Source organism: Thunnus thynnus, chromosome 12, assembly GCF_963924715.1.
Source record: "Thunnus thynnus chromosome 12, fThuThy2.1, whole genome shotgun sequence".
In the NCBI taxonomy this organism is placed as follows: Eukaryota; Metazoa; Chordata; class Actinopteri; order Scombriformes; family Scombridae; genus Thunnus; species Thunnus thynnus.
The window spans coordinates 32,426,831-32,449,855 of record NC_089528.1 but is presented as its reverse complement, the minus strand read 5'-3'; the positions used below and the strand labels follow the sequence as shown (position 1 = coordinate 32,449,855).

The following is a 23,025-nucleotide window of genomic DNA, read 5'->3' as shown; positions in this document are numbered from 1 at the left end:
CAACAGTCAGTTTGGTTCCACTGCCGAAATAAAGTTTGTATCCTGTCTGAGTATTCACACAGTAACTCACACTGTGACAAATACTGCTGTATGTCATGTTGTCTCTCTGTTTATATTTTATCCACTTTTATGTTGTGTTTGTTCATTAATCTGTATATTAATAGAAATGTTTATGGTAATATTTGACACTCAGCTGTGTATTTGTGCAGTTGATGTTTTATAAATGTTTCAGAGTTTCTCACTGGTTTCTCTTTGCTGCTGTTTGTTTTTTTACAGTTTAAACCAGTTTGATCCTGTTCCTTGTTTGTTTTTAACTTTTAAATTCATCATTACTCATCAACATTTTTATTCTATTTTATGTTTTTCCTGCTCAGTCTGCAGTCTGCGTGTGTCAAGATCCGTTTGCATCAATCAAACTCTATAAAAATGGATTAAACTCAAATAAAAATGACAAATAAAAGAAGCTCTATTAAGACATTTTAAAGCGTGAAACCATGAAAAATAATAATCTTACCAGTTTCAACAGTCAGTTTGGTTCCACTGCCGAAATACATTTTTCTTCCCTGATTATTCACACTGTAACTCACACTGTGACAAATACTGCTGCTCTCACTCTGATGATCTTTTTTGTTCTTTTTTATCTCAGTTGTGACTTTTCTAAGGTTTATTGTTGCAGTGATGTTGTTTCTCAATCTATATTTTGATCCATATTAATGTTGTGTTTATTCGTCTGTATTTTTGCACATAGAAAACAGTATTTAGTTTAGATGTCATACTGTGTTCTCTCTGATACTGTTTTTACAGTTTGAACCAGTTTCATCCTGTTCCTTGTTTGTTTTTAACTTTTAAATTCATCATTACTCATCAACATTTTCCTGCTCAGTCTGCAGTCTGCGTGTGTCAAGATCAGTTTGCATCAATCAAACTCTATAAAAATGGATTAAACTCAGATAAAAATGACAAATAAAAGAAGGTCTATTAAGACATGAAACCATGAAAAATAATAATCTTACCAGATTCAACAGTCAGTTTGGTTCCACTGCCGAAATACATTCTGTTTCCTCCCTGATTCTTCACACTGTAACTCACATTGTGACAAATACTGCTGCTCTCACTCCGATGCAAGAAATCCTGATTATCCACTAAACTTCTCTCTTTTTAATATCCACTGTGACTTTTATCCTTTTATTTTACTCTCGTTTTTTGACTCAATCTCAATTTTGATTCAGGTTTTCCTTGTTTGTTCACTGATCTGTATTCGTTTTTTCAGGTGTTTTGTGATGGTTGTTTGAAACAGCTTCACATTCATAAATACCATTAATCATTATTACATCTTTACATAGAAACTAGCTTTCATCATCTAGCAAAAGCTAATAATTTAAATTAGATTTTCCATCTCAATTTTTAATAGAAGATGCAGTTTCCTCAGCAGAAAACATTTTCGCTCAAGTTTCATGCAGTTTGCTAAAAATCAAATACCAAAAAAAGTTATTTTTTAATCTTTGTTTTATGAGTTTAGACAGAAACTCACCAGCAGCTCTTCACACTGACTTCAGAGAATCCTTAGTGTCCGTTTCAGGTTTCAGTCCCTTCAAAATCCATCAGAACGAGTCCACAGAGACAGCCGTCCAGTCCAAAAAACTCTGAGAAATACATCTGCTTTCCTTAACTTTGGAAGAAACAACCAGCAAATCCTTTGGTCCTCATATCCCACAATACAATTCAGGCTGGTCACTTGTGTGTAGTGTCACAACTCAAGCTCCTCCTACTTTGGAGGGGCATGGCCTGAAAGCTAGCGAGAAACAGAAACGAGGGGTGCGTTCAGACGGTGTTCATAAACTGCAAAATATTCCACCAACTTGTTGTTACAGTCATTTACACACATAATGACACAGAAATAGATGTTATACAGAGATTAACCTGCGTTAACACCAACAGACGTCCATCATGTGTTGATGTGATTTATGGAGACTTCCTGCTGTAGCACGGTTAACACGCTGTCCACATCTCTGAACTGTTCACCGATTCAAATAAGTCTGGTGTTCAAGCTTTGTAGATGAGATTAAGAATGGGGTCATCTTAAATCAATGTATTATTTTTGATGAACGTGACAAACATTAACTGCTCCTAACAACCTCTACCACAGCTTCTGTGTCCACTTAAAATTATGTCAACGGGACGATATGTCAGTCACTGCTGATTGGTTCATGCAAAATAACCCTTCTCCAACATGAAGAAAAACTAAATGGTATTTCAGTCTGACTATCAGGCTATAAAACAGTATCATCTGCATAAAGGCAGATTTGAGAATAACACATGAAGGAGAGAATATCAAGAGAGCCTCAAATCGAACCCTGTGGAACACTGTTATGGTGTCAGACTGCTTTAGATGCCTGTCAGATCATTACAACATCGCCTGAAGCTCACGTTCTGATGATGGAATTGCATTCAACAGTTTTTTGTAACTTTTAGCGACAGACGATCACGCCATGTGACTGGTCAGGAGTGTGGAGGTGTGAAAGTAGGTGTGGTTTAAACTTCTCTCTCAAGCTCTCTTTTTCCATTCTTTACACTTCTGTCACTTTTCATGTGAAGAACTGAGTGAAACATCATGAATGTCTTTGGGGAGAGATGCCAATTTATACGATTAATTTCCTCTCCCTGCTCCTCCTTTATGACAGCATGCTTCCAGTGTAAACTGGACTTTAGTAACCTCCAAAATAAGTACTCTGTTAATGTTAAGGGACCTTGTTGTCATGGCTACAACAATAATAACCATGTGGTTAAGGTTAGGTTATGATAACAGTCAAGGTTTAATAAAAACAATGTTGATTGCAGGAATTGAACAGTGATCTCTTGAGTTAAAGTCTGATGTTTTGTTGACGATCTCCTCTCTTAGTGGACTTTGTTGCTGTATATTTACGTCACCTGATTTCCTCCTTTGCTCACATCTTCATTACTACAGCGGCTAGAGGGCGCTGTCACTGCATCGTAAACAGATGTTGTTTCGGGGCATCTAAAGAAACAACCGATTGTGTTGTTTTTCTTGGTAGGACAGTCTCTCCCTCGAAGACTTTCATGGTGTTGCAGTCGGTTGTTCACACGAAGAAGTTACAGAAGTTTTTGTGTGAAGAAGTTCAAGCCCCGCCTACTTTCACACCTCCATGCACCCGACCAATCACAGTGTAAAGTAGGCATAGTTGACAGATTGTCTGTTTTAAAAAGTTACAAAAATTGTAGGATGCAGCCTCCATAATTCCATCTGACTTCAGAAGCTGTCAGTCAGTTTGTCACAGAGTGTTTCTCCCGTGTCACAGTCGAGCAGTAGTACTGTAATCTCTCCTGGATCTCTGCTGCTGGTGCTGATCTGGTTCATGACTCCTCTTCAGCTTCTGCTCCTATGAGATAAAAACTCCTCCAGGAGTAAAATTATAGTTTCTGTAACCGGCAGGAAGGAAAGAGCAGAACTGATGTGACCTGGTTCTGAAACAAACCCCACCTGTGGCCTAAAAATCAGCCTGAGAGGAAACATCAGCTCTCTGTGTGTGCTTTTATTTTCCAACTCTTCATTCATTTGACAGACTCAGTTTGTTCAGATCTATGCAGATGATACTGATGTGTATTTAATAGAAATATTTCAGCCAGTCGTTGCGTTAGTTTCATTCTTCAGCTGGTTTAAAAACTCAATAAAAGGCTCAGTCTGGTGTTATTCTATATTTTCATTATTGTCAACAAACCAACAACATGAAAGTCCATCTCTGAATTCTTCCTTTCCTTCTCTGTCTGTGGCTCTCAGCTCTGAGCTCATTGGTTCCTACTGAAGACTTAAAACAGCTCACAAATATGTAGTTTTGTATCTAAAAAAGTAACAAGAGGAAATTAGAGCTGCGATGATAAAGTCATTCAACAAAAAACTAATCATCAGTTATTCTCTGGTTCCAGCTTCTCAAATGAGATGATGATGATGCTTTTCTCAGTTTTATATAATTGTAAACTGAATATCTTTGGGGGTTTTGGACTGTTGGTCAGACAAAGCATCTGAAGATGTTATCTTGTAATCTTGCAGCCCTGTAGGAAATAGTGCGTTGACGGATGAATCCTCTAGTGAGTATTTCTGGTAGAAGGACAGTGTGTGTGGGACTGAGTCAAAATAAACTACAGTGTGTATGTTCATGGTGAAGGAACATGTCACCCAGTGCAGCGGTGTGGTTGACTGGCATGTTTTTAATGGTTTTTAACAACAATGGAGGCCAGAGACAGAGGACCAGAACCAAGAGACATGATCACTTATTTCAGCCTCTTTACACCTGCTCCCACCTTTAGACTTGGTTTAAAGATCTCACTGATTACATTTAAGGCTCTTCATTCATCTCCCTGATATATTTCTATAACAAGTAGTTTGACATCCTCGAGTAGAGGATCAAGAGGTCTTTTCTCTGTTCCAGGGGCCTGAAAGAAAACTGGAGGAGACAGATTCTTCACAGTCAGGGCCCCGAGGAGGAAATCCGCTTGGCTGAGTCGGTGACTTCTTTTAAATCTGTTTTGAAAACACACTTTTATCAGAAAAGTCTTTCCTGACTTTATCTTCTCTGAACTGTTTTTGATTTCTGTTTTTATTTCTTCTAAATGTTCTCGATTTCATTTTTGCATATGTGAAGCACTGTGTAATGTGGGGTTTGAAAAGTGCTCTATAAATAAAGATTATTATTATTATAAAACAATACTTGTTAGTAGATCGATGCGTTGTTAGTTTTCATCCACACGTAATGAAATATATAGAAGATCACCAGATTTGTACTTTTATCAATGTAGCCAATTAAAAAATGGTTTAAAACTATTTTTGCCTGCTAGAAACGTGAATCAGACGCAGTTTGTTCAGTTGGTTGAGGGTCGGTGGTAGCCCCAGATTGTGTAGCAGGTTTTGTCATCACATCAAAGCTCAGAATCAGTTTTCTGGAAAATGAGTCTCTGACAATCTTTAAAAGATCACTGAGGATTTATTTTTCAGAAAAACAGACACTTAGCTTCAAAGTAGTTTTAATCCATGAGAGGCACAAACTGGAGCTAGCATATTAGCATTTCTTTACCCTTCAATTAAAGTCCATCTTCGTCTTGTGCTTTGGGAAACGCTGATCAACATTTTCACCATTTTCTGACATTTTATGGACCAAACAACTTATCGATTAATCGAGAAAATAATCAACAGATTAATCGATAATGAAAATAATCATTAGTTGCAGCCCTGCAGCGAAGGAGGAGATATGTTGTGTCCAGCAGGAAAACTTCAGAAATCAATAATATTCAAAGATTCACAGACTCTGATTTTTAGATAAAGGAGGAGATGATGGTTTAAGGATTTTAATGAGGTAATTTAACTTTTTTGTGGCAAAAGATACAAATTATTGTCAAAAGCAGATTATTTTTATACATCTCAACACATGTCTGGAAGGGATCTTTGAAGAACAGCATCCATGGACTGACTGGCCAGATGGTTTCATCAGAATTGTGAATAAAAAAGATTTTGACAGTGTGGGAAAGCAGAAGTGACAGAGCAGACTGCAGCAGGAAGAAGCAGCAGGAAATCTTAGCAACCCCATCTACAGAGAAGACTAAACTCAGAGCTGGATCTATTGATGAGACACCAAAACAATAACTGGTCACTTTTTCTTTTGTTTTATAAATTTACAACACTGGAAACATAAAAAAAATACCTTTACAGAATTCAATGAGACATTTACAACCTCTCTAGCAAGTTATTTAGTTTATTATTATTAGGTCAAAATTTTTCAAATCCTTTTTTTTCATATTTTCTTGATTGTAACGCAGCAATCAGCCTCATTATGTTTGTCTGTCTAGGACACAGACAAACATATCTAGAAATGTCATGACACACAAACACAAAATGTTTGTAGATCTTGTAACTGTTGATGTGAAAACACTTACAGAGTGATCATCTGATGTAACAGAGGCCTTCAGTTTAGATTCAGACTGACTCGCTCTCTCCTCCACCAGGTGGCAGCAGGTGAACCTCTGAGATGAAGCCTGAACTCAGAGCAGTTTTCATCTTTAGAAGCCGGAAGAAGTATTCAGATCCCTTACTACAGAAAAAGTACATAAGTATTATGAGCTTGATGTAGTTAAAGTATTGCAGTAAAAGTACATAAGTATTATGAGCTTGATGTAGTTAAAGTATTGCAGTAAAAGTATATAAGTATTATGAGCTTGATGTAGTTAAAGTATTGCAGTAAAAGTACATAAGTATTATGAGCTTGATGTAGTTAAAGTATTGCAGTAAAAGTAGTGGTTTGGTCCCTCTGACTGATATATTATTATATATGACATCATTAGATTATTAATAGTGAAGCATCAGTGTTAGAGCAGCATGTTACTGTTGTAGCTGCTGGAGGTGGAGCTAGTTTACACTACTTTATATACAGTTAGCTAGTTTAGTCCAGTGGTTCCCAACCTAGGGGTCGGACCCCTCCAAAGGGTCAGCAGATAAATCTGAGGGGTGGTGAGATGATTAATGGGAGAGGAAAGAAGAAAAAACAAAGTTCTGATACACAAATCTGTTTTCAGTTTTTTGGACTTTTTCTCTAATCTTTGATTTTTGCTGAAATATTGGATCATTTGAACATTTATTGAAATGAAAGCATGTGAGAAGTTTAGAGGGAAAAATCACTATTTGGTGGAGCTGTTAACAACTCATAGACATGTGAAATGTGACCCCGACTACACACTGCTTTTTGTAAGACGTCAAAAGCCAAAAAGGTTGGAAACCACTGGTTTCATCTTTAACAATGTGTTGTATTTTAAAAGCTTGTTATATTATCCATTGTGTCAAATCTTCATCTGAAAAGTAACTAAAGCTGTCAAATAAATGTAGTGGAGTAGAAAGTACAATATTTCCCTCTGAAATGTAGAAAGTAGCATCACATGGAAATACTCAAGTAAAGTACAAGTACCTCAACATTGTACTTAAGTCCAGTACTTACCAAACATCAAATAACTATTTTAGAGACTATTTTCCATATTTTAAAGATCTTGGCTGCAGATGCTGACAGCACATTTCTGGCATGTTTTGTTTTTCCTGCTTTATGATATAAATGTTGAAATATGACAGAAGTTCATCTGTTTCGTCACTGAAGAGAGATTTTCTCTCTTAATTATGACACTAAAACAGAATAATTGTCTCTGTTAAACATGTTTAGTCAGATAAAAACATGATGAAGTGTGATAATTTACAAATAGACGTGTGATTTTTGTACTTTATGACTTCACATGTGCTTTTTTTTTGTGAGAGCAGATTCATGAATATCAATAGATTCATCATAGAATGTGATTAAGTCTCATCAGGTAATAAGTGTTTTATATTTTCATTGTATTTAGTCTTATTTTTGTACATCATTTCAACTGCATTTTTATTTCTCATTGACCTCATTAGTTTTTGTGAGTTATGTGAAGTAGCTGCTGTGAAACTGTTCCTGTTAATTAATAAACACTTTCTATCCGTCTTGATATACAGATATATAGAATATGAAACAGTCATGTACAGATCCGTATCTCAGTGGAACAGTCTGACGTCCTTTTTATCTCAACAATCTACCAAACAAACAAAAACAGGTTTCAGAGACGGAGGTTACTGCTGACAACAAACCTTTTTAATGAGTATTTGTATGATTTTGCTGTAATTTTACTGTTAAATGCAGTGATGTTTATTGTTTGCTGTATGTGAACATCAGTTGATGAAATATGACGTAGTTTGTTCTGCAGCTTTATTGCAGCAGATGTGTGTAAATCTAAATGTAAAATGTTCTCATAACAAACCAGAGCTGAGCTTTTCTGTTCAGTTCTCTGGAACAACTGGACTTTATATTTATGATTTAATGAACCTTTTATAAATAATCTATTCTTTCATGTATTTTCTCATGTTAATGTTGAACTCAGCCTGCCTGTCTGTCTGTCTGTGTGAAACTATGGAGCTGAACATCAAAGCGTTAATTATAATTCCTGCGTCATAAACGAACACCGAGAAGTAGAAACAAGCTGTGAACAAACAGAGAGTCGGTTTCTGCTGTCGATGTGAAACCGAGCCGTCTGATCTTTATCTGCAGCTTTCGGGTTTGACTGTTGTGATGGTTTCAGGTTTCTGTTGAAATGTGGTTTTCAACTGATGAAACTGCTGCACAGGAAGTCAACAGACTGACAGACATCAGCAGACGGAGACTGTCAGCTAGAAAACTACATGTTATGTACAAAGTTTAAATACGGACTCATATAAAAGCAAATCACATCCAGCAAAGAAAGAAAAAAAAACGGATCCATTGTCTCATAATTATGACTGAGCACCTTATAATCTCAACAGCTGAAATGAGATTTAGTAATTATGAGATATGGAAGTCATAATTACAGGAGCCCTTTGTGCTTCTGTAGATTAATAAATGTATTAAACCTAATTGTTTCTGCATATTTGAGTATTATTTAAGTCTTTCAAGTCCAGTAATAAACCTCCTCATACAGAGTCAATTATACAAACGACTGATATAATCACAATCAGCTTTATTTGTACAGCTATTTTTAAAGCAAAGTTACAGAAGGCATCACATGCCAGAATAATGAAATAACAAATAATATGAATATCACTAAAAAAAAAAAAGAGGTTTGATCAGTAAAGATGTGATGAATTAAAAAGAGACAAAGCGCAGAAAACTACTGACTAATGAAATAAAACTTCACAGAAATGAGTTTTTAGTATAAAGTTAAAGAAAGTCGCTTCATAAGAAAATATAAAGAGATTAAACTCAGCAGATCATCTCAGATAGACTTTTTAAAAATGACTTCAGTAACATTAAAATGAGATTTATGATAATGTTGTGTATTTACTTCAATTAAACAGGTTTTATTTACAGGTTTGTGAAGAACGAGGTGAAGGCAGCTTTGGTTTCCACGGTGACTTTATGTTTTAGTATTTGTTGCAGTTTTTGAATCTGGAACATATTTTTCTTAATGTTTTCAGTTTTGTATGTTTCCTCGTATTTGTTGCATTTCTGAATTTAAAACTAATTTTTCCAGCATCAAGAGAAGTGAACTGAACAAAATGCTAAAAGTTTGATACATTTTTTCAATGTTTGTGGCTCTTGTATGTATTTTGTCCTTAGAGGCCACCGTAGGTCAATTCTGTCAGAATGTAAAAAAATAAAATATTGGATGACAGATGAATAACTGTGTTTAGAACCATAAACATGATACTGAGAACAATCAATCAATCAATCAATCAGTCTTATTGGATCCTGATTTCACTGCTTCAGCTGATCTGTTCCTCCCAAACATGGCGGTACGACGAGTCGTCTGGCGGAGACGAAGCTGAGCTGAACTTGCTGTTAGAACATCATGGCTCTGATGGTGAGGAGGGTGCTGAAGGCCAGAGTCTTGGTGAAGATCACTCGGACTCCGTTCATCACCAGCAGGAAGAAGTTCAGCCTGGCTTTTTCTGTCCAAGAGAGAAAAGAAAACACGACGAGTTCAGACCGAATCATTAAACTGTTGGAACAGTTTAGCCTGATGTAGTTAAAGTATTGCAGTAAAAGTACATAAGTATTATGAGCTTGATGTAGTTAAAGTATTGCAGTAAAAGTACATAAGTATTATGAGCTTGATGTAGTTAAAGTATTGCAGTAAAAGTAGTGGTTTGGTCCCTCTGACTGATATATTATTATATATGACATCATTAGATTATTAATAGTGAAGCATCAGTGTTAGAGCAGCACGTACTGTTGTAGCTGCTGGAGGTGGAGCTAGTTTACACTACTTTATATACAGTTAGCTAGTTTAGTCCAGTGGTTCCCAACCTAGGGGTGGGGCCCCTCCAAAGGGTCAGCAGATAAATCTGAGGGGTGGTGAGATGATTAATGGGAGAGGAAAGAAGAAAAAACAAAGTTCTGATACACAAATCTGTTTTCAGTTTTTTGGACTTTTTCTCTAATCTTTGATTTTTGCTGAAATATTGGATCATTTGAACATTTATTGAAATGAAAGCATGTGAGAAGTTTAGAGGGAAAAATCACTATTTGGTGGAGCTGTCAACAACTCATAGACATGTGAAGTTTGGAACAGTGTGGAACAGTTTGGAACAGTTTTGTGCAGCAGGGTGTTCAGATGTGTTTGGTGACTCACCTGGATGAACGTCCTTGCAGAGATCCACTGGTTGGTGAAAACAGAAAACATCAGTTAGTCAGACACACAAACATCATAATTATTATTAATAAATATTAATAATAATAAACATTTATGAGTTCTGTAAACATCTGATCAAAGAATAAATAACGAGCATGCAGACGTTCGGCAGCTGACACAATCACAGTTTCAATATTCTGACACTCTTCCTGATGAAGATGATTATTGTGATGAAGATGATTTCGTACGGTTGTAATTGTTGGTGGACTGGTGGTAGGTGGGGGACGTGTCATTGTTGCTGGATGAGCTTTTGTCGGCGGGTGAGCTTTTGTCGGCGGGTGAGCTTTTGTTGCTGGATGAGCCGATGGTGCTGGTCTTGCCGTTCATCTCACAGGAGAGAAGCGTCTTGTTGGTGAATCCAGCGAAGAAGTAGCCTTTCTGGTTTTTGGACACGACGGCCTTGCTGGTGTCCAGCTTGTCTGCCGGCCCGTTCTTCACATTCAGGATCATTTCAGCTGTCTTCGGATAGAAGCCAGTAGCCAGGCAGACGTCCGGCGGCAGCGGCGACGACCCCCACCCGCCCTCCGGCATCAGAGGGTTCAGGGCAAACAGATTCGGCGGGACTGGCGATTCATCTGCAGAGGAACAAAGACAAATGTCAATTTTACAGTCAATTTTTCAGCTTTACAAACATGTAGATGCTTTGAAACTATAAACATCAGAGAGAAACGAAGATAAAGTTCAGAAATATGATCATAGAATATCTGAGAACTGTCCAAAATGTGAAAAAAAAAAAAATGATTACGGTGTCATGGCTGAAAGCTCAGCCCCCCCCCCCCCCCCCCCCCCCCCCCCCCCCCCGCAGTGACACCGTGGAGAGAGAAGATAAAGGATGTCTATTATATGGAAAATATAACAACAAAGTTACAACTAAAGACAGACGTGTTCTTGACAAAATGTTCAACTATTATTTCTTTTCTTTCCCCATTCCTCTTCTTATTTAAACGTGAGCAAGTTTTACTTCAAGTTTTACTTCAAGTTTTACTTTTTTTTTTTTTTTGCTGTATATATACGTATGTATGTGTTTGTAACTTTTTTTTGTTTTGCTTTGTTTTTTAAAATTTGTTTATTTATCTATTTAATTTTATTTGCTTTTTATTATTATTATTATTATTATTATTAATTTTATTTACTTATGCTCTGATAATGGCTGTATGGATGATGGATACATGATGGAAGGTCAAACATCATGAACGGACCCTTAACATTGCTTCATTTACACCTGTATTTATGTAAATACTTGAAAGCTGATTGTATCGTATGACTGCACTTGAGAAAAGGAAATAAAATAAGTTAAAAAAAATAAATAAAAACTCATGCATTGATCCATTCTGTCTGTTGTCAAAGTAAAGAAGAAAACAAACACAGATTATCAGAGATGTTTATTCTCTAGTTTCATTTAGACTTTATTACTACACATCATACGTCTCATAAATACTGTGATAAAAAGTACAATCATTTTAATCCAGTTTTTATATTTCAGGATCTAATGAAGGAAACAGTGAAGTATCCGAGCGAGGAGTTGGATTTTTCTTTTTGTTCACCGACTGTATTTAAGAAACTGGTCATTAAAAGTACTCTTGATTAAATGTTTTCTCATGTGGGGAGAAATCTCAGACTTTAAACTGAAGGATAATAACGAGGCCAGAACCTACAAATATAATCTACAGTAATCAAAGCTTTAGTTTGAAATGTATTTTCATCGTTACGTTAAGTTAACAACATATTAAGATAATGAAGTTGCTGTATTTCTGCAGAACTTCGATGCTGTATGAAACTTATTGTGATAAAAGTTAGTTTAATATTTATCGTGCTGATTATTGTTGTTATGAATATTTATCAGATAAAGAGCTTCATCAACTTTGATTTAAAACTTATTAAACTCATTTAAAAAAATGTAATTTATAAAATATTTGAACTGCATTCAGTAAATTCATTTCACTACTCTGACATTTAAGAAGTTGGAACGTTTTCTTCTTTCTTTGTCTTTGATGTGAATATTCTTTAACTATTCAGGCTTTTGATTTGTTATATATTGATAAATAAAAACTTATCAAACTTATTTCTGTTGTTTGTTTTGAATAGTTCTCTCATGTTGTTTGATTTTCACTTTCAGCTGCAATTAAGTTCCATAACAGTAAAGTTTATTATTATTATTTTTACTATTATTCGTAGTAATAGTCGTAGTACCAGTATGTACGTATTAATATATATATATATATATATACATATACTGGTTCATCTCTTTCTCAGCACACAGAAACCAGATTTTTAAACTGATTCAAGACTTTTATTTGACTGAATTTCAAACCACTTGAGTTCTTGAATTTGTAAAACATCATTTCACATATTTCAGGACTTTTCCAGGACTTTTCCAGGACTTTTCCAGGACTTCATTTACATGACTTTAAATTGCATTTCTTGTGACTTTATCATGATTTAATAAGATTAAGTTTAGTTTCTCAGCAGACAAAAAAGCATCAAGAAATAGAAACATTTCATAAAACTAAACTTAATACCTGAAGCTTTTTTTTATTTAAAAGCACTTAAATTGTAAATTTGAAAACATTACATCTACATCTGGTCTTCAATGAATTACTTTACATTTCAATGTTTTTAGGTTTTCTGTCTTTTAAGTTATTTTTCATTTTGATAAAAGCACATTTAGTTCTGTTTCTTGTAACATCATCATTTAATAAGATTATTAGAAGAAAACTGACGTTAACATCATGAATTTAAAAACTGAATTTTAGGTTTTCACTTGAGTGCCTTTTAACTCTCCACCTGTAATCTTGTTCTTGTACAAGTTAACATAATCATCATTCAACAATAATATCATTTCTAATTACTATTAATGTCAGTCTGGTTTGAATTTTCTTGGCAGAGAATCATCAACGACGCTTCAAACTGAATCAACTGAAGTCTCTTAACTCAGAAAACTGATTTTAGACTTTTTCAAGACTTTCAGACACGCTGGAAGAAAATATTATATATATATATATATCTAATATTTTGCTTCTGTTTTGGTTTCAATAAATAAATAAAATGAGTTTAAGACATTTAGTAGCTTCAGGTTTTCACGGAGTATCAAGGCCAAACTGACTTCAAGAATAAAATCATAATATTTTGAGAAAAAGTTGGAACTTTATGAGAATTATTATGAGAAAAATGGAATAACTTATCAGAGGAGCAGTTTGAGGAATGTGGAACATCTCGAGCAGGTTTATTGTAGGTTTCACAAATAACAAAATACTTCATGTTTTTCGCTCATTAGCATCGTATTATTATTATTATTATTAGTATCAGGACTTTGAAAGGATTTTATCGATTCCAAAGAAAGAAGCAGGTGAACTTGGAAGAAATGGACTCGACTGCGAGGTTGCCGGCGGTTACGTTTGATATTACGACTTTTTATTTGTAGAATTACGACTTCGTTCTTGTGATATTACGACTTTTATTTCTTGTCGAGTTAAGACTTTAATCTCAAAATCTTAAAAAATGATTTCTCTCAGTGTGTCTCTAACACTCCGTCATAAATACATTCAACATAATCATTATTCAACAATATTATAATTTATAATTACTATTAATGTCAGTTTGGTTTTAATTTCTCAGCAGAAGAACATAAAGAAATCACAACGGTTCTAGATTTAAGACATAAAACATTTTAGTTAAAACCGCTTAAGTCTCTTCAGCCAGAAACTAATTTTAACTGCTTCTGTTCACTCTGCATTTAAACTTTAATGTCTTTTCGCCTAATTCTTCTTCACATAAATGACTTCTCAGCTGTTTTTCATGCAGAAGTTAACATTTTAATGATCTAATATCAGTATTTCTCAGCACCTTTTCAGTCCTTAAACTGTAGAAAACATTCATTCAGGACTTTCAGGAGGAGATTTTAACAGATTTTAACAGATTTTAACAGGTTTTCAGGTTTTCTTTTTCATATCAAACCTTTTGAGCTGCATTTCTGGTACGACTAATCTAGTTATCATTATTATTTCTCATTATTAGCAATATTACAGCACGCTAACAAACTCAGTTTAAGACCTAAAAGTTGCAGTTAACTGTATTCTGGTTTGGTTTTCTGGACTATTTCAGGCTTTAAGACAACATTACTGGAAACTTTGTGCTGCTGAGCTCCTCTGTGGATTTGAGTCTGCAGCTCCGTTTCACAGCAGCTGAACTGATCCATCAAATTTAACCCTTAAACATTAAAAACAGATTTCCAAAACTAAACAGACCCTGTAAAGTCACTAATTCTCAGGATGTTAGGAGGGAGAAAGCATGTTTTCTTACCTTTAGGATTGACGGTGAGTGTGATATTCTTCCCAAAGAGTAAAGCATCACAGTGTTACATCCCCATACAAAAACCTCTGAGCTGTCAATCACTCCAAAAGCAGCTCAAAGTTTTATAAATCGGCTTCACATCAACACACAGCGAGCTGTGAACACAGCGGAATAAACACAGAGAGTTTGAGTTGTGTGTTGTACTGCTAAACATCAGAATAAAGAACATTTCAGCGACACATGCAGCAGCGCAGCAGAGACGCAGAGTTCACTAAACTGAAGATATTTGAGTGTTTTCAGGTAGAAAAGCTGCAGCTGACAACTCACCTGAAACACTGAGTCTGTCGTCGGTCTGTGTGTTGATTCTGGATCTTTTTCTGACTCTAAACAGACTGAGGAGAGCAGGCTGGAGGTTTTTGTTCAGCTCTGTGTGGATGTTCAGTCACTGTGTAGTCCACCCCAACACAGTGAAATACACTCGTACAAAAACCTCTGACAGCTGCAGGAGGCTGTCTCATCACACTGCTGCCGCCTCAACAAAAACAAGACACAAAAATGTTCTCATTATAACAAAATCCTTTTCATTACATTTACTCAACTACTGTACTGTACAGTTTTGAGATACTTTATCATATTTTTATCCAATTTTATCTCCATTAAACATCCTTAGTCAGATGAAAATATGTTTGTATCATATATATATATATATATATATATATATATATATATATCAATTATGGTTTGTATCATAATAAAGAAAGATGAACTACTGTCACCAAGAAAAACATCCACTCTAATTAAAACAACTTTTCTTACTTTCATCTCATTATATAAAGAAACTTAATCAGTATCTCATGAAAAAGAGAAATGTTTGTCGTTACAACAACATGTACATCCTTGTTATAGCAAGAAAATGAATCATTTTTGCACAATATAAAAGTATCTTATTAAAACAAAAAGTATTTGTTATGACGATATTTCAGTGTACGTACAACTTATTACTTTTTTCAACATACCAACTTATAAAAACAAGAAACTTTTCTTATCAAAACATTTGCTGCATCCAGAAATGTCCTTGTTACGAAATCAGCAAATCTTATTAAAACACAAAACATTTGTTGTCATAACAAAATTAAAGAGTCTACAGCCATGCTAGCAGCTCTGTGATACTGTACTTATACACAGCGATGCTATCATCAACATGCTAACATGTACACAATGGCAATGCTAATATGCTAATGCTAAACAGGTATGTTTACTATCTTAGTTTAGTGTGTTAACATTTGCTAATAAGCAAACATCTATGAGATGCATTAACGGAGGGGTTCACAATGTGTGTTAAACCATCAGTCAGGTGTCCATAGTAACAGTGAAAGAGGTTTTCCTCGCTGTAATCATTCCTCCTGTTCATACTGGATATTAAAAGATCCTTCAAATGTGCTTTCAATGGAAGTAATGGAGGCCAAAATCCACAGTGTGTCCACACAGTCATTTAAAAGTTGATGTGAAGCTTCTATTCAGCTTCAGCAGTCTGAGTTAGTCATATCAAGTGGATATCTGACACATTTACAGTCTTTTTAGCATCAAATTCCCTCTTTGTGTTTCCTCGGACAGTGTTTCCCTGTTGAGCTGCAGGTGGAAGTATAGTAACAAAAAGCGGAACTTTGGCACTAAAAAGACTGTAACGTTGAAAGATATCTACTTGATTTGACTCATATGGACGCTGAAGCTTCATATTAGCTTCAGATCAACTTTTAAATACATTTTTGCACAGAAGGAGGACTGTGGATTTTGTCCTCCATCACTTCCATTGTAAGGTCATTATGAAGGGATCTTCTAATGGTCAGTATGAACAGGAGGAATGATTACAGCAAGGAAAACAGGTTTTACTTTTCATTTGGGCTCCTGACTGTTGTTTTAAGACACATTTGAAAAATTGTCAACTTGTCCTTTAAGAGAAGAGCAGTGACATATAGAATAGTATCATCTGCATAAAAATGTACATCACAATTTAGGGTGACAGAGATGATATTATTTATGCATATGGTGAATAAAATAGAGCCAAGTATAGACCCTTGTGGGACACTAAGAGCACTTGACTTGGGCTGTTGGAAACTACTGCCTCACCTCCACCTGAGAGTCATCAAACCGTTTAATGGACTGTTCATCTAGTCCTAACAAGGATCATTTTTCTAGTAAAATATTATAATCAACAGAATCACATTTCACAGCAATCCATCCAACAATTATTGAGATATTTCAATACAAAACAAATACATCAACCTCATGGTGGCACTAGAGAGGAAATCAGACAATCAGTAAAGTCTTCCTCTGAAACATGACTGTACAAATTGTCGAGCCCATCTATCAAGTAGATGTTGAGATATTAAATTGAAAAAGTGAAAACTTTGATCTGCTGGTGCTGCTAGAGAAAAAGTCAAACCTTTCTTGGTATATCACTTTATCTAGGCTACGGCTATTTCAAATCCATCAACATCCTGTGCCACCACCGCCCAACCGAGTGCTTAGAAGCGTTGATGTCGATCTTCTAGTTTCAACACCTCATCAGTGAATGTATATTGGACAATAAGCAGATAAACATCTATGGACAGGTATGTCAGTGTACATATCGACTGAAGTTTTCAGCAACAGGAATGACCCCCTCCCCAGTCCCCACCTGCCTGAACACCAAACAAACTTACAATAAAATAAAATAAATAAATAAAATCAAAATCATTAGATTTTTTTTTTTAATTTATATGTAAGAATTAGAAATTCCTCTTCATTAGTGACACCGGTGGTCGTTAAGTGAGTTGCAGTCAGCATCCTGTTGCTTGCGCAGGTGCTCGCATTAGCAGTGCTAACATTAGCGAGCTAAAACCACAATATCACAATATATTTCACATGCTTTGCAGTGATGTTAGCTTACCTGTTCAATAGGAAGAAAGCCAGCTCGTGGTTGGACATTAGCGGACGGATTTCTAAGCTAACGTTAGCTAGTGTTGTACCCTGCTGGCGCTGTAGCACTTGGGAGTACACATAAACATCACATCCTTTGGATTTACCTGGAAAAACCGTCCTCCTTTACACAGGCCCCTTTCACACATGCAGTCTATCCCTGAAGCGTTGAGGAACATTTCCTGCATGGGATCATGTGTGAATGGGAGCAGGGATCAATATTCTGGGAAATCTGTACTGCCAATTTCCCACCTCAAGACCTTGTGACATTTCAGGGAAAATGCCAGTACGGCTGCGTCATAAATGGAAGCAGTAACATTGCAGGGACAAGCACGTAAAAGGTTACGTCCGTCTGACAAAAGACACCCATGTAGAGCAAACGAACCAATCACAAGACTCTGCTGATGACGTAATTGAATCTGCAACATGTTTACGGTTGCCTTGCCAATGCTTTCGTGGGTGATTTGTCTCACAAGCTTGTTGAACATTAAATACTTTATAAGAACATTGGTACCGGACTAAACAGCTTCTCTCCATGGATGTATAAAGAGAACTGGATACAGCGTTGGAGGCGGGGCCCTGTTCATTCCTATAAAAGGTGCTCAGTGGCGCATAAAGCAAAAAAAACAAAATCGACTTCCAGGTATGAAAGTACCCGGATCTTCCACATTGTGCAGCGCATAGAGTATGCGCACTAGTGACTTTCGCTGGCCGAGTCGGCTACTTCCGGTTTAGCCCAACAGCTAACTTGAATGGGGATAAAACAATTCAATCATGTGGCTCTTCTAGACTTTTGAAATGTGATCGGACCGAACGGATTTAATTCTGATAGTGAGACAAGTCATTTCATGGGGGTTGTGACGCTCAAAAAAATGTATCCGCTGATTTACAGACGTCTCTTTCACAATGTAAGTCTATGGGAAAAAGTCTTTTTGGGCCAGTGTGCATCACGTGACGTTGTAATTACAAGGTTTGGCCGCTATGTCAAATTTGCTTTAAAGTCCGGCGCTCTTCCTGTATCCAGTTCTCTTTATACATCCATGCTTCTCTCCCGCCATGTTCCTGAAAATAATAAGAAACGTAGCGTACACATACATCAAGCCTTTCCCCGTCTTCTTCTTCTTCTGTTGAGTTTTGTGGCAGTTGGCATTCATAAGTGTTTCATTACTGCCATCTGCTGGACTGTCCCTTGCCCAATCTATTCTGGCATTACCATGCATGTGCGAAAAGGCGCAAGACGGAAATGTTCCTGAATGTAGCATTTACCAGAAACTATGTGTGAAAGAGGTTTTAGAAATCAGTCCACAGGTTGTTATAGCAACCAAGAAAGTCGGGGATGGTCTCATTTTATTATTTCTCCACATTTGGTAACTAGAGGAGATGAGCACCCGCTTGAGGTAGGCCGCCTCACTGTGCAGTCTTTAAGGGGACGAGTGGTCCTTCACTCCTTCAAGGTTTTGTCATGTTTTGAGTTTTTATGTTTTCTATCCTTGCTGTTTCTTACTGAGAGGGCAAACTTTTATGTGTTTCTTTATGGTTTTTGTTTTGTGTGTATTGCACGGTTGAATTTTGTTGTTGTTGTTGTTGTTGTTGTACCCTGACATGGAGTACAGTATGTGCTTCTGTATGCCGTAGGGCGGGAGTTGCTGCTGGACATGCTACTATGTCTCTGTGACCCAGGACTCTCAGTTACAAGAGAAGACTTTGTACTGACAATAACTGCTTTACATGGTTTGGTATTTGTACATTTGGGAACGCTGGTCTATGAATTTGTGAATGATTTGTGGGACCAAATTGGGTCGGCTTTGCTTTACAACACCTTTGAAGTGGAAAAATATTCTCATGTCTCAGCAGCAGTAAATTTGGGAATCCTCAAAACCTGCTGAACTTTGTCCTTGATCCATGGTCCTCTCTATGTGGTTAGAATCCCCCAGATTAACTGTCTTCTACTTTATTTGACATAGAAACGTTTCACAGGTCTATATTAAGATAAAAGGCCAAAACAAAAGCATCTGGTGCATTTAACACATGTATTTATTTTTCTTTTCAAAGGATACTTTGATGACGATGTATCTGTACGTTTAATATAAAACTGGAGCCAGGAGATGTTAGCTTAGCTTAGCATAAAGACTGGAGAATCCACTCACCAGCACCTCTTAAGCTCACTATTTAACACGTTAAATCTCATTTATTTAATCAAACAAAGAATGAAGTGTAAAAACGTCACATTTTGGTTTTTCGAGGTTTCTTTACAAACTTTTTCTTTGAAACTTTTGGAGTTTTGTCATGTTGCAGTTGGTGGATTGTGTTTCGTTTAGACAGAGCCATGCTAGCTGTTTCCCCCTCTTTCCAGTCTTTATGCTAAGCTAGGCTAACTGACAGCTGGCTCCAGTTTTATAGTCAACATACAGACATGAGAGAGGCATCAATCTAACGCTCTGCAAGAAAGAAAATAAGTGTATTTCCCAAAATATTGCACTATTCCTTTAACCCTGAAAAAGGTCTAAAATTTCTATGAAAAGGGCAAAACTCCGCACAGACGATTAGGAAGTTAATTTGGAAAACTGGAGAACTTAATCTGTGATATGAACGTTTTCTTTAGGTCCAAAACCAGGAAATTTGTCCATTTAGAACTGGAAAAGTATCTAAATCTCTGGTTTTGTTCTGAAGGAAAAACGTCTTAAATAAACCTGTGAAGCTGTTGTTCTTTGAGTTCATTCCTGTGAGGCTGGGAGCCCCAAACCTGACTCAGCTCGTCTCTACGATGAGTATTTAGCCGTGGAAAAGGTCTCAGGAGGTTTTTGTCAAGGCATCAGACTCACTGCAATCACTGTGGTCCCGTATATAGACACAGTGAAAAACAGTCGTACAAAAACTGTTGAACTGTTTCTCTATGGGAGACGCACAGCAGCAACTGAATGTGGCTTGAGGTTTGTTCCTAATCAACCCCTGTGGCTTCTTTGAAGGAGGCGGTTGCTTATCTGATGGGATTCAACAAGTCTTTTTAAAAAAAAAACAAAAAAACAAAAAAAAAATAGAGGCTGTGACGTATTGAGAGAAGATCAGAGGAAAGCAGAAATAAATAGACTCCAAAGGTGACGTCAGAGGTTTTACTGCCATGTTGCCCTGAAAACGTAAAGGATGAATTTGCTACATTAATTTGCAGCTGTTTTTAATATAAGAGTTGAGCTTAGAAATGAAAAAAAAGGCATTTTTGTTCCTAAACTGGCAATAATTGAAATAAATCCCTGATTCTGTCACAGGTTTGCAAACTTTAATACAATAAAGGGTAACATGTACAACATATCACTTACTGTTATTACTTGTTTTGTCTCGTAAATGTTGTAAATGTAAATGTGGTGCTGCTGAACAGAGCTCTGCCGGTGTGAGAAATTCAAGTTTTTGTTGTTTTCTTTTCCACGTTTTAAGTCACGCAGATTTTCTTCCATTCTGATGAGTTTGTATCGTCAATATTCTACTTGTAACACATTTTCTGAGTAAAAGATCAGCTCCAGACCCCTCAGATCCAACCCTGTCTGCTAGAAAATGACGTTCATATACGACTAAACTACAACAGCAAAAAACATTTTGTTAGAAACGCTGCTGAATCATATTTTCTTGCAACATAATGAGAAAATGTTCATTAACAGATTTGGCAAGTTGCAAAAATGTTGATACTGAATGTGTGAGTGAAACGTTCAGAGACGACGTAGCTGGTTGTGTTTTTTCCCACCAAAACATCTGATCTCGCAGTAAAATATCAGCCGGTAGAAACGACGGTGATATGAAAGTGTTTGTGGTTTGTGTTCAGACTCTGGAAGCACTTTGTTAAGGTCAGAGACTTGAAGCTCAACATGTTGATGAACATTTAAGCCACAGCAGCATCTTTCATTAGCCTGAACACAAACAGGACTCAGGAGTCAGAGTCCTGCATCTTATACGCCTTTCTGTTCAATCTCAGGTGAGTTTTCCTCTCGCGACCACGTCCAGAGATGTTGGCTACAGCTCCATGGGCCTTAAACTAAACTCTTTGGAGATAATGTAAAAGAAAACTGAATAACAGGTTCATCATTTGATGTATTTCTTCAATATATCATACATGTTTCAGACAGTGTTTAAGTTCAGTTTAGTGTTAGTTTGTGTGTGCTGTGTCTATTCTAAACTTAGTTCTTTGCTGTGTAAGATGAGGCAGTTGTGTGTTTAACAGTTAAGTTTATTCTGTTATACCTTTACCTGAGCCAGTGATGAGATAAACTGTAGTTATGTAGATGTTTATGTGTAAAACTGATCAGCTTTAGAGGATAGTGTGGTTTGTCCTTAATTTAATATAGTAGTAATGTTATTTTGTGATGCTACTTGGTGCTTATGTACTGTCATATATGGTCGTGAAGAAAGACTGTTCCTAGGTTAGCTGAACTTTTGACTTATGTTTCTATCTGAGGGTTGCTGACTTGTAAGGTTAGTAAACAGATGTCTTAAATTCTGTACGAGCAGTATTTAAGGGACTGGTTAACCTTTCAGACAAAGAAAAGATAGCTAGGTGGTATGTATCTTTGTCTCCAGAACTATGATGCATTATACTTCTGATTGTATTATTTGATTACACTATTTCATAACCTGACAATGCTCTCTTTGTGTGTTTATTGAGTGATCAGCAATTTCCCATTACAATGGTCTTGTAACCTTTATGTCGACCATGCTTGGCTATTACTGATGTCTTCAGACCTTCTCTAGATTTCCTTCTGTTTTCCATGTTCAGTGTGATGCACCCAGTGGCACATAACAGCAGAGTGAGTAATTATCTCCTTTAAACTGGCTGCATGAGTGATTATAAGATTGAAAACACCTTTGATACTAATTAAACACAATAATCTGCTTTAAAGTATCACTACAAATCAATTATTTCTCACAATTTGTAAAGGGTACCAATCATTTTGTCCAGATTATTTTATGTCTTTGTAGAATAAACATGAATTCAATGATGATAAAACATTGTTTATTTTAAACACTGTTCAGGGCAAACGGTGCATTATTTTAATAAAACATCAAACGTATGTAGCTTCATCATGTAGCAGGTCAACGGTCCAAAGTGTGACAACTTTTTTTTTTTTTTTAATTTGATTTGATTTATTGAACAGGACAATGTGCAGCATTAAGCATAAATGATGCACTGCACCAGAGTTAGCTTTAAGCTAATTTGCATCTGTAGTCCATCATAATCAACATAAACAACAACACAACAACAAACAGTACAAAGCAAAAAACAAAAACAAAACAAAAAACGTATTATTTCCTCCCATCAACTAGTTGAATCTGAAAAAGGAAACTGACCGAAGTGACCACAGGAAAAGTTTTACTTCTTTCATTTTATTGTAAGTTTTGCCTTTAAGTTAATTTTTGGGGAGTTTCAGTTTATTTTTATTAACTTTTAATGTGTTTTGTTTTGTTTGATTCTTGGAAGATTTTCTTCGATCATTATGACACAAATGTAATCTCATAGTTTCCTACAAATAAACTGACCTGATGCATCATGTGACAGTCGTG

General features: G+C 36.1%; 1 protein-coding gene across 1 annotated transcript; it reads right to left on the bottom strand.

Moving 5' to 3' along the window:
- Window positions 1-8,542: 8,542 nt before the first annotated feature.
- Window positions 8,543-15,011, bottom strand: trdc (T-cell receptor delta constant). The gene is made up of 5 exons (XM_067606966.1): window positions 14,851-15,011; window positions 14,533-14,678; window positions 10,422-10,808; window positions 10,174-10,200; window positions 8,543-9,490 (listed from the first exon to the last, which is right to left on the bottom strand). Exons 3-5 carry the CDS (start codon window positions 10,762-10,764, stop codon window positions 9,381-9,383), a joined length of 480 nt encoding a protein of 159 aa, XP_067463067.1. The 5' UTR covers window positions 10,765-10,808; window positions 14,533-14,678; window positions 14,851-15,011; the 3' UTR covers window positions 8,543-9,380.
- Between the last annotated feature and the right edge of the window lie 8,014 nt (window positions 15,012-23,025).

Bases quoted from the DNA above. Each gene is read 5' to 3' on its own strand.
- trdc (XM_067606966.1), bottom strand. From the start codon at position 10,764: ATGCCGGAGGGCGGGTGGGGGTCGTCGCCGCTGCCGCCGGACGTCTGC. The intron at 10,201-10,421 runs GTACGAAATCAT...TTCACCAACCAG, and splicing joins GTCCACCAACAATTACAACC to TGGATCTCTGCAAGGACGTT. The intron at 9,491-10,173 runs GTGAGTCACCAA...TCTCTTGGACAG, and splicing joins CTGCAAGGACGTTCATCCAG to AAAAAGCCAGGCTGAACTTC.